The 16342-nt window shown below is 34.5% G+C and overlaps 1 protein-coding gene across 1 annotated transcript; it reads left to right on the top strand.

Moving 5' to 3' along the window:
* Window positions 1–3362: 3362 nt before the first annotated feature.
* LOC127093500 (casein kinase 1-like protein HD16) lies at window positions 3363–5916 on the top strand. The gene is made up of 7 exons (XM_051032443.1): window positions 3363–3585; window positions 3653–3771; window positions 3865–4039; window positions 4129–4219; window positions 5125–5282; window positions 5359–5547; window positions 5630–5916. Exons 1-7 carry the CDS (start codon window positions 3469–3471, stop codon window positions 5714–5716), a joined length of 936 nt encoding a protein of 311 aa, XP_050888400.1. The 5' UTR covers window positions 3363–3468; the 3' UTR covers window positions 5717–5916.
* The last annotated feature ends 10426 nt before the right edge of the window (window positions 5917–16342 follow it).

Genomic DNA, 16342 nt, shown 5'->3' on the forward strand with positions numbered 1-16342 from the left:
TTTATGCATAATTGATTCGATAAAAAAACTACCCGATAAAATATATACATATAATAAAAATTCTGCTACATACAAGATTATAAAATAAATCAGGATGACTTCTTAACTTCATCTTCCCAGTGCCTAATGCGTCTTACATATGCTGATTCCCATGATTTTACATCTTCAGTACAATTTTGTCTCCAACGGTTAGTGACGAGAGACAATGGGCAATCGGGTTTCACCTTTACATGAACCCACTGATTATTGGTGACAAAACCAACAACAATAACTTTATGTCTGCTTGTATACATAGGTGGAGTTAAGGTAAGAGGGAAAAATGTAATGTTAAGTCTCTTTGACAGGGAGACAAATACAGAACGGTATCTACAAGTAATAAGGTAACCTATATCAGGAATTATCGTCCATTTATCAATACCTTGAACACCCAAGTGTTCTACTCGTAATGCATTACTAACTTCAAAGACCGTATCATAGAATAAATTGGAAAACAATTGAGGATGTTGATGAACTTGAGTACTCAACTGCGTATGAATCAAAGGCCATGAGTTTTCACCTCATCCAAGTAAAGTTGCAATAGCTCTAAAACCATAATTTTCATCTTCATCCACATCAACAATGTCATCAATGTATGGATGTAACAAATCAGGAAACTGAGTCAAGTAAAGATGTCTCGAAGATGCAGTGGACGATTGACTTCTATCCGACATACTTGACAGTTGTCTTCTAGATGGTTTCACGCATGATCTCTTTGTAGTCTGACTCCCATGCGAGCCCTCACCATGCTCCCACTATGAAGGATCGCGATGCATATCACTCTCTTCACCTGTTTTACTCTTTATATTTCCCCTCTTTGGCTTGTACTTCACCGATGGTGGACACATAGAAGTTGTGGATGGATGTGTTAGTTCATGAACCTTTTTTTCAACACCCTCTGGCCTACAATATCCATAGTACTGAAATATATCTTCAACTCTTCAAACTCTGTTTCTAAATCCAACTGTATATCATTTTCTTCATGTATGACATCATGCTTTTCAATGTGTAATTTCTTAAAAAAAACATGAATTAGTTCTAATGGAACATCATTGCATTGTATTTGGAAACTGGCAAGTTGACATGCATAAGATAACTCATGTGTTGTTCTAATGAAACAACCATAAGCATCTTATCTTGCACAATTTTTTTACCCTTTCTAGTTCCTTTCCAATGTGTTGTATACACTGTCTTAAAATAAAACCGTGCAATTTGGTATAGAATGAAGTGTTATGCCGATGATCAATGTTGACAATACTTTTATGAAACGAGACCCTGATTGAACCTAGCTGCAAGTTTAACATGGTATTCACAGCATCCCAACTTCGGCATAAATCTCCCTGGCTTGTAGTCAACATGTTTTTTTGTCTCCAATGAGCAGACTCCACCCTAAAACCATAATTAGAAATATATGTTAAATCATATTTAGTAATGTAATAACATTAAAATGATGTCAATGCATCTATTTGTTGTTGTGTTTCCTAAATGAGTGACTTTGTTAGTCCAAGCAGCAACAAACATTTTTTTATAAGGTGTCAACCATGTTTATTTCACATACTTAACAAATAAAGGAATATCAACACAAACAGTCTCAAAGAGCTTCAAGTGTTCAACAAACCCAATTTCTCTATTAGAATACATGATGTTGTTCCAAAGATCCATGACATGTTCATGTCTTACTGATTTAAGATACTATTTATATTTCATACTAACTTTTTTTGAAATATGGAACAAACACAACATATTAGTTGAATTTGGAAACACAACTTCCATGACATTCATCAATGCAAATTTCTTGTCTGTCACCACAACCTTCGGTAGCAAATTTTCAGAAGAGAACAACTCTTTGAGCTTTTCTAGTGCCCATTTGAAGTTATTCTCTCTTTCATGTTCCAAATAGGAAAAGCCTACCGAAAATGTCAACTTTGTTGAAATAACGCCAACAATCTAAAGCAATGGTAGTCGATACCTGTATGATCACGATGCACATAATAAAAAATCTGATAAATCAAAGTATGTCGAAAAGATATCAAAAATCAAGTGTCCAAAAGATATCAACAATAACATTTGAGCTTTCCCTATTTTTAGTCCAGCACATGTATTTTCCTCTATGAATAAAACTCAACAACATTTGCATTTCCATCAATGGACTTGTCTTACTCGCATTATATGTAGCTCTAACTTTATATACCTAGGTAACACTTGTGAGATTTTCTGGATCTTTGTCTTTTAAAGCAACAACCATGTACCGTGGAGCCATGTTGTACTTCATCATGTCATTCACAAACTATCTTTCATGAACTTTTAGACGACCCAATATGTCATGGCCTTCTAAATCCTTATATAGTTTACGATTGTGCAACCCACACTTAATTATCATCTTGCAACCGCTACTACCTAACACAGATCTCAACCTAAAATATCATTTCACTTTCATATTATAAATATCCTTTGAGGATTTATTGCTTTGAGATATATTTTTCCTTTTATAGTTTCCTCCTCTCTCATAACCCATAATCAATTTATCTTTCGTACCTCGCTTCCCATTTGCAGTATTAGAACGACCAGTCATAATAATAATATCATGATGTTTACCAATAATCTGTGTCCATGCTAATATTTCAGACCAAGACTCGAATATCTATAATTTACATCATATAAAAAGTATACTATCAATATCATATAGAGGCAGGAAACCACACAAGTATAAAAATTTTATACTTTCTGCACTGCTACCGAAAATTTGGAGTATGTGCAAAATTCCCGGTATACCGGAAACTTTGAAATTTCAAGTATTTTGAGAATTTTTAAATTTCAGAAAAATTTTAAATTTTCAAAATTTTTTTTTAGTTTTTCGAAAATTTCAATAATTTCCGTTATGTGTAGACTTTTCAAGAAAATATCAGAATTTTAAAAAATTTCAGTATTTCTTCACCGAAAATAAATGTTTAAAGAATTATGAAATTATGGAGAGTATCCGCTATCAAATATAAGTGTGGGGTGATAAGTTTAAAGCTCGATGTTTGGTGATGTGGTCTCCAATTGAAATTGAATTCAGGTGCATTGTTTAAAGATTGTCATTGGTCCCTTATGTTTCAAAGAGGATATAGAATCATTGATGACTTCCATAAGCCTTCCTCCCATGTACTATTTTTATCAAAGTAAAAATAAAATATCAAATATATTCATTTATAATTATTAATGAAAAAAGTTTTTTTTGCTATGAATACACATATTTGATCCATAAAATATTGCATATTTATGAAACATAAATGTAAACAAAATATGTTTATTTATACTATTATTATCTATCATAAATATAATAATCAAGTAATAACACTTGTTCAAACCGTAACGATTTATATTCCTATTCATATAAATAACACTCACAAGTGATTTTGGTACGTTTTCTAATTCTGCAACCTCGCTTCAATGGCGGAATCGAAAGAGTCATCAAGAAAACGTGAAAAGACTGTTGTCGATCAAGATCCTTCCTGTTCCAACCTAATATCACTGTTTGATGATTTCTTCATCGATGACTCTAAAAAGGTACTCACTCGATTTTCTAGTTTCACAATGGATTCATCATAATTTGAAAGCTAAATTTGATTGATAGGTTGGGGAAAAGCGCGGTAGAGTTAAAGCTGATGCAAATGTTGATAAGCTGCCAAAAGAGATTCGTCCTCCTTCTCAATGGTTTTCAGTTTTCAATGCAAGAAAACCGATGAAACAAAGGTAAAAAAAACTTCAATCATGAACATGATGATGAGTAGGGTTTTATCTTTCTGATTTAGTAGTTGTGATTTTTGAATTGGTTTTGTGTTGTAGGTTTCATAGCAATGTGAGTGATGGAAGGTTATCACACCATATTGAGAAAGGGTTTTCAGATAAACTTCGTATTAGTTGTGTATCATGTTGTTCTAATCTATGGGTACTTATCATGGATGCTGGAACTGATTATACTGATCAAGTTTACAACTTATCACCATCGTTTTTACCTAAGGTGGGGTTTTATGTGTATATATGCCTTGCTCTTTTTATAAGTATAATTTAATGTGATTAATCTTATTATTTGAGTTTGTTTCTTTGCAGAAATGGATCTATGAACAATGGGCTAAGAAGTTCTACATTACTTCTTTGGCAGGGTCCAAGAAGGGCAGCTCTATTGTGGTTATGTCAAAAGGTTTGATTTCTAACCATGCTAGTTTTTGCAATGGTGAATTGGCTTTGTTACTTTTGCTGGTTTATATATATGAAATTAGGTAACACTTTGGAGAAGTTCTTCAGGATTTGATATCCTTTTCCCATAGTCATTATTGCTTTTAGGGATGAATAGTTTTTTTTGTTTACTTCCCTTTTGATTTAGAGACCCTGCATTAGTTTGTGATAAGACATAGTTATCCAGTCATATTGGGTTTCTGTGTGTTCCTGCATGAGTTATGGTTTTAAATTGCGGATGCGGTAGCGGTTGTGGGTGTTGCGATTGCGGTCATTACGGTTACTGCATTTCTGCGATGCACATTGCGGCCTTTGCAGCGTGAATTTTGATCGGGAAGAGTTTGAAATACACCGTTGGAAAACACTTAATTTTAAGACTATTCAGAAGTAAATGGAGTTTTGTGTTCTAAAATTTGAGTTTTGACGAAAATAAGAAATATTGGTGAAGTTGTCTGATGCAGTTTCTAATGTGGAAGGTTGCATTAGTTCAAATCACACCACAATTGCGATACGATGCGGTTGTGGATTACAATTTAAAACCATGGGATAAGCCTTATCCCACTAGCTGGGGTTGGCTAAATAGATCAGAGGAGGCGATAATGCTCTTTATTAAATCATATCTGAAGCCAAACCATTGGCCTCTAAGTCTTCTCTGATAGTTCCTCATAAAAAAATTCTTGTTTTTTTCCTGCCTCTTGCGTGCAGCTTCCTTTCTATTATTGTGTCCACTGTCCTTGGCATTTTTTATTTATTTTTAATCTGAGTTTCTATTTACTCTTGTTAGAAAAGATCTGAATTTGTGAAAGCCTTTTCTATGTGTAATTATTCAGAGTTGTTTCCTTTGATTTTGGCTTGTTTTAATTTCTGCAGGTACGCCGTATACTACACAAAGATACAAAGTAAGTAGATCTTTCCCCAAGGAATGGATAAACAAGAAGCGGGAACAAGGTTTTCACGTCACATCAATGGGTACTGCTGGAATCCGTTGGTGTATAGTTATGTCTTGCAATGCTGGATTCAGTGATCAGGTTTTGCTGTTTATTTGTATTCTATTTTCTGCTACTGAAACTTCGCTTTCTGTCATCACTAACCTTTTGAATATAGTTGGTGGAACTTGATTTCCTCTATCCGAGTGAAGGAATCCAAAAACGTTTGGATAATGGTTGTAGGATTACAGCAACTGCAGCTACATTGAATCAATCTGCACTCATATTAAGTATCCCGAGCAACAAGCCCGGTGATGAAACTCAGGAAACTCTGCATACACTTAAATTTCCCAGTGCTAATGTCAGGGTAGGGGAAGTTGAATGACAGTTAATTTTTTAAATTTAATATCAAGACTGGTCCTCTCATTCTAGGTTCTTCTTGTGTACAGGAAAAATGGTCAAAAAACCTTTATCTTGCTCAATTGTGCTATGGGCGCATACTATCCCGATCTCCTTTACCATCAGAATTTAGTTGACAAAAGAATTATGGGTTGTCTGCTGCCCTATCATATAACATCATTTTAGAGACTAATTGTGCCAGCAGACTGCTGTATAGTTTATGTGCATAAAGCAACTATGCTAGTAGTGTTATAAATCAGTTATCATTACAAGATTTCCATATTTTTTTCGGCTGTGAATGCTTAATACTAAATAAAAAATCATTCTCCTTGTAGAATACTGTTCTCGAAAATTAGTGCATGGTAATATTAGTATACCTGATAAGAATAAAGTGAGGTTGATTTCTGTTACCTCCTTCCCATCAACAAAATCCAGAAATTTGTGACCAAGTCAAGTGAGGCGGATTCCTATCTTAGGAGTGGCGTATATATATCAACTAAAGTATTGCTTGAGCTAAGGGCGTTCCGGGTTTTTGGTAATGTCTCTCACATCAGAGTCTCTAAGATGTGTGATCCTTTCCCCGAGTCTCTAAGATGTATGATCATTTCCATGTATTAGCCTGGATCATGTATGATCCTTTCCAATTAGCTCCTAGCTTTTCTTCTCTGACATTCTTTCCTCCTATGTCGGACCGTCTCAGCACAAGAGGACTTGAAACTCTTTTAAGTCGGACATGCTTGTTGAATTGTGGAGTGGTATTTTGCTTGATGACGAAGCTCGTGAGGGTGGTAGGTTCCCTTATCTTTTTAAGGAAGTCGATTTCTTCTCTAATTGCTCTAGAAATGTCTTCCTCGAATAAGAGGTGTGACGTTCTCCAACTCAATTCTTCTACTTCTAGAAATGTCTTCCTCGAATAAGAGGTGTGACGTTCTCCAACTCAATTCTTCTACTTCTATAAATATGAGAGTGCAACCTAAGAGGTGGGATGAATTAACTTTTATGAAATTATCTGGTTATTTTTGCAGATCAGTATTTCTTTTGTTTTTCTGGTTCTTTTGTTTTTCTGGTTTAACAATGGAAGAATTATAGAAAAATAAAGTGCAGAAAAGTAAATAACACCGAGATATATCATGGTTCCTCTTTCTAAACAAAAGTACTTCAGTCCTCTCTCACCATGCAAGGGATTTTCACTATTGTTAGATTTTTGTACAAGCCTACGACTAAGACTTCTCTTACCATCTTCTAACAATAACAAAGAAGCGAACCAATTCCTTGATTTCCAACAACACCAACAATTATGGTGGACTTTGAATCAACCTGAGTCAAATGACTTTTTCCAACAAATAGAAAGACAACATTTCTTATTTGCAAACACCTGTAGAAAGAATAACTACTTTCTTACCGATAAAAATCACCACACATTTTGTGAGTAAATTACTAATAAAATTTAGTATAGATAAACTTTGCGGCAGACTTGATAAAATTGAGACCTTTGCAACAGAACAACTATTTTTTCACATACGAATGAAAATTATGTTGGAAAAAATTTCTCAGTTAATATTCTAGTGACACTTGAAACAAATGAAAATTATTCATGAAAAAGATAATTCTTAATGTCAAATTATTCTACTATTTATACATCACAAGACACCATTTAGAAAAGCCTTGCAATGTTTCAAAATAATTAGAAATAAGTTGCAATGCTTTAAGAAAATGATTAATGAAAGAATGCAATGAAAATGGATCATGTTGATTCGTTTTTTTTTCTTTCCAAAAGCTACAAAGGTAAATCAATTTATCTGATGGTATTAATCGATTTACCTTATCCCAACGTTCAAAAAGTATGTGAAAAAAGAAAGGGTTAATTGATTTATCTGAAATGGTTAATCAATTGACATAGTTCAAAACTGGAATGGTTAATTGATTCACATGATGTGTTAATCGATTAACCTTATTTGAAAAAAAATCTTTGTACAAAGACATAGTTAATTGATTAACATGTATAGGTTAATTAATTAAGCTGACTTAAACTTAGAAAAATTTATAAGTTAAAAATGCAAATTTAAAATTTATGCATGTTTAAAAGTTTATGATTAATTCTTGAGCACATAAATCTTATAACGACTAAATTGCACATTGTACATTGGTATATGTCCAATTCCATTGAAATTCAAAAAAGACTTGCTCAAATTTGATACTTGGTTCAATCTTTTTTTTCTTTGATCTTTCTTCTATGATAGGTTTTTATCTTCATCAAAACCAAGTTAAGAGGGATGTATACATCTTCTTCACAATCTCTCCTTTTTTGATGATGACAAAATATTTAGATTTAGAGTTTTTGCCTAACATTTTATTTCCCCATTTATCTTGTATATTTCTCATTATCTTGCATATCTCCCTCTTTCTTTTGCAATTTTATTCTATGATGTCTTTGATGTCCTGAAAAACAAAACAACTCATATCTCTTCTTCCCATTTTTGACATTAGATATAAAGATACTCATCTTCTTCACAATACTAGCGTATGAAGTCAAAGTTGATATCATTGTTGATGTTTTTTTAAAACATCTTTTATTCAATGAGACTTTTAGAACTACCATATAAAATGGTCTTGTATCTTGAAAGATCAATCTTGATTTGATAATACTATCATATGATCTTCAAGTACCTACACAATTATTAATAGTGCTTCGGTACCCAATATTCTTTCGATCCTCTTGGGTTAGATCCCTTCCTCACCCATACATACTCACCATAAGGAATATCAAAAAATTTCATGTATAAAGTATTAGAAGTATGGTATTTTACATTACGATAAAAACAAGTGGGTCTAAAAATGTGATTCCTTTTATTGGCATAAAAGTTATTTTGATCATAAGGTTTTTTATGATAATTTTCAACATGTACTTCATTTGATTCCTTATTGTTGAATTTGCTAGTAGCATTTACAAAGATAATTTGACTTGTACTAGGTTTATCAAAAGTAGAAAAGACAAGTCCACATTTATTACTTGAATATCTTTGACTACTTAACACATTTTCTAAACTAGTTTGACCTTTTCATATTTCTTGATCACTTGGTTTAATTAAACAATTTTATATTCATAAACTTGACATTTATTGCATGTAGAATTTTTGACTTCTTCTAGTTCCACTTTTGTGTCATTAGCCATACTTTCTAGTTTTAAAATAGTTTTCTTTTGATTTGAACATTGTCTAGAAAGTTTAAAAATTTCTTCACGTAATTCATGAAAAATATTTTGCAATTCATCATATGAAAGACTATCATTAATTTCATAATCACTAGCCTCGTGTTCCTCATCACTTGAATGATGTGATGTCATCAATACCTTGTTTGCATGATCCTCATCAAGATGAACTTATTCCATGTCATCCCATACTACATATGATTTCTTTGGTCTTTTGTCCTTTTTCTTTTGAATTTATTCTTCTTTTCAAGTGTAGAGCATTCGCTCTTGACATGTCCGTTTTTTTCACGCTCAAAGAAAGTAATCTTCCTTCTCGGTGCTTCTGTTTGACTAATTTCATTTGTTCTTTCCTTTCTCAAGAATTTTTCTAATTTCTTGATTAGAGCATCATCTTCATCACTAGTGGGTTGAGATTCATCCTCTTGATTATTATCATACATTTGAATTTAGTCTTTAGGACAATATTTTTGGAGTTATTTTCATTTTCTTCATGCTTCTCTAATGTTTCAAGTTCTATCTCATGTTTTTGTAATTTACCGAACAATATTACAGAAGACAATTTAGAAAGACTCTTCTTTTCTGATATTGTCGTCATCTTTGGTTGCCATGCCTTTGTTAAAGATCTAAGGACCTTGTGATTCAATTCATCATTTTTAAAAGATTTCCAAGAGCCATCAAATGATTTGTTAAGTGGACGAATCTCTTTTGTAAATCAATAATTGATTCACGAGGATGCATTCTAAAAATTTCATATTCTTGTGACAAAGTGTTTAGTTTAGATCTTTTTACCTCTACGGTGCCTTCATGTGTTACTTCTGGAGTATCCCAAATCTCTTTTTCTATTTTACAATGATCTATACGAAATAATTCATCCATACCTAGGGTTGAGTGAAACATGTTCTTAGCCTTCTTGTCAAATAGCACTTTCTTGTTATTATCATCATTCCAAGAACTTTTGATCTTGGATGTACCAATACAATTAACAACACTTATGGGAATGAAATGACCATCTTCAACAGCATTTCAAATATCATCTCCTTGTGACTCAAGATATGTTTGCGTGCGAATTTTCAAAATATCATAATATTCACCAACAAAGTATGAAGGTTCGTTGTTACTTCCACCATCTCTAAAAAACAGATTTGCGGAAGACATTTCTACTCGAATCTAGAAACAAGTTACCTTAACCTGCTCTTATACCAATTGTAAGTATGAGAGTGCGACCAAAGATGAGGATGAATTATGTTTAATGAAATTATCCAGTTACTTTTTTAGATGAATATTTCTTTTATTTTTATGGTTTAACAATGGAAGAAATGCATACAAATAAAGCGCGAAAAAGTAAATAATACAAAGGTATATCCTTGTTTCTTTTTTCAAACAAGAGTACTTCAGTCCTCTCACACTCCATGAGAGTTTTTCACTATTGTTAGATCTTTGTACAAGCCTACCACTAACACTTCGCTTACAATCTTCTAACAATAACAAAGAAACAAACCAAATCCTTAATTTCCAACAACACCAACAACTATGGTGGATTTTGAATCACCCCGATTCGAAGGACTTTCTCCAACAAATGGAAAGACAATCCTTCCTATTTGAAAACACTTATAGAAAGAACAACAACTTTCTTACAGACAAAAATTACCACACGTTATTGAATAAATTACAGCAACTGATAAAATTTAGTACACACATACTTTTTAGCAAACTTGATAAAAATGAGACCTTTGTTGCTTTTTCTAATATATTGACAATTCAATTTTCTCCTTTAATGAACAAATCAAGATTATATAAATATTTAAGTGCTTAAGTGTTCTCGTTAAACTTTTTCACATATGAATAAAAATTATGCAGTAAAAATTTTCTCTATTAATATTTTACTGGCACTTGAAACATATGAAAATTGTTCATGAAAAAGGTAATTTTTACTGTCAGATTATTCTACTATTTATGCATGACAAGACACCATTTAAGAAAGGCTTGAAATGCTTGAAAATAATCTAATATAATTTACAATGCTTTAAGAAAATGATTCATGAAAGAGTGCAATGAAAAAGTATCATGTGGATTTATATTTTTGCAAAAGCTACATAAGTAAATTGATTTACATGATGGTGTTAATTGATTTACCTTACCCCAACGTTAAAAAATTATGTGAAAAAACAAAGGGTTAATCGATTTACCTAGAATGGTTAATCAATTGACATAGTTCAAAAATGGAATGGTTAGTTAATTAACATGTTGTATTAATTGGTTGACCTTATTTGAAAAACAAATGTTTGCCCGTACAAAGACATGGTTAATTGATTAACACATATAGGTTAATTGATTAATCTGAATTATACTTAGAAAAATTTCTAAGTTAAAAATACAAATTTGAAATGTATGCATGTTTAAAAGTTTATGATTAACTCTTGAGCACATAAACCTTATAACAACTAAATTCCACATTGTATCTTGGTCTATGATCCAATTCCATTAAAATCATAAATCGATTTACTCAAACTTGATACTTGATTCAATATTTTTCTTCTTTCATCTTTCTTCTATGATAGACTTTTGTCTTCATTAAAACCAAATTAAAAAGGATGCACATATCTTCTTCACAACTTCCACTAGAATGGAACTTTGGTTCCGTAGGTCAAGCAGAAATGGGTCTCGTTCGTTTTTGAAGGAGGAGTTGTTTTATATGCCTAAAGGACATGTGGTATTTCATTCTCCCAATTCTCCTCAGTGGTCTATAGTCTTCTCTTCAACCATCTCAATGGCATCTGATTCGATGCTCCAGCCTTCCCATTCGTTTAAGGGTGCTCCACCTTGCTTTATCTTCAATTCTTCTAACATGTTCTTCAAGTTCCTATCAATGAATTAGGTCCCGTTATCCACCAAGATGGTTCGAGGGATTCCGAATCTAGCCAGGATATCCCTGCTATATAACTTCAAGACATCGGGGTTCGTGGTCTGGGCCAGAGTTTCTGCTTCCCCCCACTTAGTAAAGTAATCGACCACCATATCCTAATATTTAAGCTAACCCTTTGATAGAGGAAAGGGATCAAGGATATCCATAACCCACAAAGAGAATGGCCATGTTGAAGTTAATATATGTAATTCCGACATGGGGGCGTTATGGACATCTCCATGTCGTTGACATTAATTGCACCTTTTCACATATTATTTGGTGTCTCGATCCATGGATGGCCAGTAGTACTAAGCTATGAGGACTTTCTTAGCTAGCGCTCGGGTGCCTAGATGTTGATTGGTTATCCCTTCATGCACTTCGAGTAGAACAAAAGAGGTTTCTTCTCCCATCAGGCTTTTTAACACAGGGATCGATAAACCTTTTCTTATAAGGTTCCTTCGATCATAAAGTACAAACTTAATCTTCTTTTTACAAGGGTGGCATCAGTCGAATTAAGAGGAAAATGACATGCTTTAAATGTGCCTTGATATGTCATATCCACAAGGTCTGAGCATCATCATCTATCGCCATTATTGTAACTTTAGGGGATTAAATACTTCGGTTTTTCATAGTCTCTTAGATGAAGTTGTGATTAATCCCTCACCCTTTTATACTTGTGATCTTCGAGAAGACACTCAACAAAGTGTTCTACTCTCCTAGGATATTTGCGACCTCATACGCCTTGAATGCCATCAACTTTTTCCTGACCAATATCAAATATCACTACAACAACTGTTCTCTAGTTTGAGCTTCCTCTTTTACCTGGGAGAGTACAAGTTGGAAATTTAATCTCAATTTAACATTGTTTGTCCCATCTTGGTCTCTAGGGTGGGCCCTGTGATAACTGCTTCATACTCGGGATGATTATTAGTGGTATAAAAATCAAAGCGTAGAGAGACTTCAACCATCAAGTTGGCTTCATTTTTTCAGAATTAGACTGACCTCACTTCCCCGACTATTAGACAATATGTCTGTAAACATAGTCCACGTGTGGGCTGACTATGGTGAATTAGGAGTCATTTCATCCATGAAATATGCAAATAGTCGTGCTTTCAAGGCTTTCTTGGACTTGAAGGAGACAACCAACTCAGACATTTCAATGGCCATTTAGTCAATCATACGACAAGTTATGGGTGGTGGAGTACCTGTTTCAGAGGTAAGTCAGTCCGAACAACTATATAACGTGCTAAGAAATACCTTCACAACTTTCTTGATGATGCACCAGTGCTAGGGCCACCTTCTCAATCTTCTGGTAGTGTTTTTTAGTCCAGCCAAAGCTTTGGAAATGAAGTACACCTGACTCTGGTGAGAATATAGTTCTCTGGTGGATATTGCAAGGAAAATGTATAGAACTTCTCTGAAGGTCAATCGTGTAAAGGACTGATGAGGTCGACAAAATAATATTTAAGAACGAGAAACCCTGTTTGCATTATGAGGTTCACTTGAATTGTGCCTCCTTCATTAATAACTTATAAAATGATAAACATGTTGGCTGACTTTGAGATGAACCTGTCCAGGCCTATTAGCATCTCGTTGAGCTTCATCACTTCCTTCTTAGTAGATGGCGTGTTCTCCTTGATTATTACCTCACATTTATTGGGGTTTGCCTCTACTTCTCTTCCTGTAAGATAAAATCCTAGAAAGTTGTCGACACTAACTTCGAAGATTCACTTTTTTGAGTTTAGGCTCATGTTGTATTGTTAAACTCTTCATAAAACTTACTTAAAATATTGGTCATGCAGATCTTTGTCACTAGACTTCACAGCCATATCAATCATGTAGAATTCTTGAGTCCCCATATCTATTTTTGGAAGATCTTATTGATCATCCTCTAGTACATGACTCTTTCATTCTTCAGTCTAAAAGGCATCACAGTATATTGATAATGAGCTCGTTCGTTCAAGAAGGACATATTCCCTTTGTCTAGCTCATACATAGGTATTTGGTTGTAGCCAAAATATGCAACCACGAACACAAAAGTTTATATCTGGACAAAGTGTCCACCAGATTTTCTATGTTCGACAGGGTAGGAATCTTTAGGGCATTCCTGATTGAGGTATGTGTAGTCAATGCATATCCTCTACTTCCCTAAATCGTTTTTAAACAGCATGACATTAGAAAACCACTTAGTGTATCTTACCTCCAAGATGAAGTTGGCGTCCAACATATACAACTTTAGTAGTTGCTTTAGCTTTCTTAAGAGATTGATGTCTCCTTCGTTGGGATACATATTGGGCCTCAGGATTGACATTCAACTTGTGGCAAACTCCACTTGGATCAAATTTGTGCATCTCTTCTAATGAAAGGGCACAAAGAACAATGTTGGCCTTTAGAAATTTGATAAGTCATTCCCTCACTTGGGCTGCGAGACTAGCATCTATCTTCACTGGTTGGGAAGGATTTTCATCTAGCTTGATAACTTCAAATTCTCTGCCTGGAATTGGCCTTAAAACGTTTGACTTATCCCCGACTAGTGAATTGGATTCATCTTCCTGACTAACCTCATATTCTTGGACGTCGAGGTCGTCCACGTTAACTTCCCCTAGGGTCTTTCCTGTTATTTCTAAAGTAGTGTTATGTCTTTTGAGTATCGATTAATGGATATGATGTGTTCCACACACGTCGGCATAAATAATGATGCTGGAAATCCCTCAAAACCTATGGAGAATCTCAATTAATCTTGATGAACAAGATTGTTATTACCCACACAATAGCAATGAAAAGAGAAGAACAATGGAGAAAGAAAGAAAGTAAAAAATGATGAAGGAGAAGAAGAATTAAAATTCTGCAGAGTTTCTCTCTGCCCACAAACTGTGGAAAACTTCTATTCACTTTGCAACTGCAAAATACTGTGCATACAATGTTATGAATACTATATTCACCTTTTTCCAAAAATAAGGGTTACTCCCTCTATTTATAGATTTAGGTTAACTTGGACCTCAAGCCAAAGCCCAAAACTATAAAAGCCCAAAATAGCTAACACTACTAAAATGTCGAAATCCTGTGTGAAATAACATGCTTCGACACACTAACACAACTTAACACTCTAGGTGGTTCGAAACTTCCTTGCTCTGTCGAGCAACCTGCTTCGACACAAGGTATTACAATTCAACACACCACCTAATTCATTGTGTCTAAGCTATCTACATTCATCATAGCTCTTAGACTTCTAAACACTTCGACCTGCACTCCCTTCGTCATGATGTCTGCAATCTGATTCTCAGTTCTGCAGTGTTCCACATTCATCTTCCCATCTACTACCTGCTCTCGAAGATAAGGGAACCTCATTTTGATGTGCTTGCTTCGATCATGTGCTATCGAATTCTTTGCCAGATTGATAGCTGACATGTTGTCAATCATCATGGTAATTGCTCCATGACTCTTCGATGTTATCTCTTCGACCATATTCACCATCCGCGTTGCTTGACATGCATAAAGAGAAGCAGCTATATATTCTGCTTCGCATGACGATAATGCCACTACTGGCTCTTTTCTCGAACTCCAACCAACTGGTGCACCATCTAGCATAAACACATAACCAGTTGTAGATTTTCGATCCTCAGCATCACTACACCAACTTGAGTCGGTGTATCCCACTAATTTTCATTCTTTTCCTTCATCAGCTGCAGGAAATAAAATGTCATAGTCAAGAGTTCCTTTCAGATACCTTAGTATCCTCTTTTCTGCTGCTAGATGTGATACCTTTGGCTTATGCATGAACCTACTCACCATACCTACATTGTATGCTAAGTCAGGCCTTGTATGACAAAGGTATCGAAGTGACCCAATAAGTCTTCTGTATTGGGTTGGGTCGACATTATCTTCATCTGAATCTTTTGACAATTGTAATCTGGGCTCAGTTGGAGTCGAAGTTGGGTTGCAATCGTGCATCTCAAATCTCTTGAGAATTTCGCTTGCATACCTTCTTTGATTCATCATCAAACCCCTACCACTCTTGTAGAATTCGATGCCAAGGAAATATAAAATGTCACCCAGATCTGAAATATCAAATTCCTTGTTGAGACCACCTTTGAAGTCTTCGATCTCCTTCTTGCAGTCACCTGTTATCAACAGGTCATCGACATAAAGGCATAGTATAAGCAATTCACTCTTGCTTCTTCTTAGATACACTCCATGTTCAAATTTGCACTTTACAAATTCCTTCTCCCTTAGAAAGCCATCTATCTTCTTGTTCCAAGCTCTTGGAGCTTGCTTAAGTTCATACAGGGCTTTATGCAGCATGTACACCTTTCTTTCTTCGCCATGTTTCACAAACCCAGCTGGTTGTGCAACATATATTTCTTCTTCTAAAGGGCCATTAAGGAATGCACATTTCACATCCATCTGACACATCTGCCAATTGTTCATGATTGCTAGACCAACAACCAACCTGATTGTTTCGATCCTAGCAACAGGTACAAAAACTTCATCGAAGTCGATTCCTTCTTTCTGAAGAAATCCTTTCGCCATAAGTCTTACCTTGTGTCGAGTCACTTCTCCTTTGGGATTCAACTTCACCTTGTATACCCACTTCACATCGATTGCCTTCTTGTCTTGAGGCAATTCGACAAGTGACCAAGTGTTGTTGACTTC

The sequence above is a fragment of the Lathyrus oleraceus genome, chromosome 6 (assembly GCF_024323335.1).
Source record: "Lathyrus oleraceus cultivar Zhongwan6 chromosome 6, CAAS_Psat_ZW6_1.0, whole genome shotgun sequence".
NCBI lineage: Eukaryota > Viridiplantae > Streptophyta > Magnoliopsida > Fabales > Fabaceae > Lathyrus > Lathyrus oleraceus.

Bases quoted from the DNA above. Each gene is read 5' to 3' on its own strand.
- LOC127093500 (XM_051032443.1), top strand. From the start codon at position 3,469: ATGGCGGAATCGAAAGAGTCATCAAGAAAACGTGAAAAGACTGTTGTC. The intron at 4,220-5,124 runs GTTTGATTTCTA...TAATTTCTGCAG, and splicing joins TATTGTGGTTATGTCAAAAG to GTACGCCGTATACTACACAA. The intron at 5,548-5,629 runs GTAGGGGAAGTT...TCTTGTGTACAG, and splicing joins TTCCCAGTGCTAATGTCAGG to GAAAAATGGTCAAAAAACCT.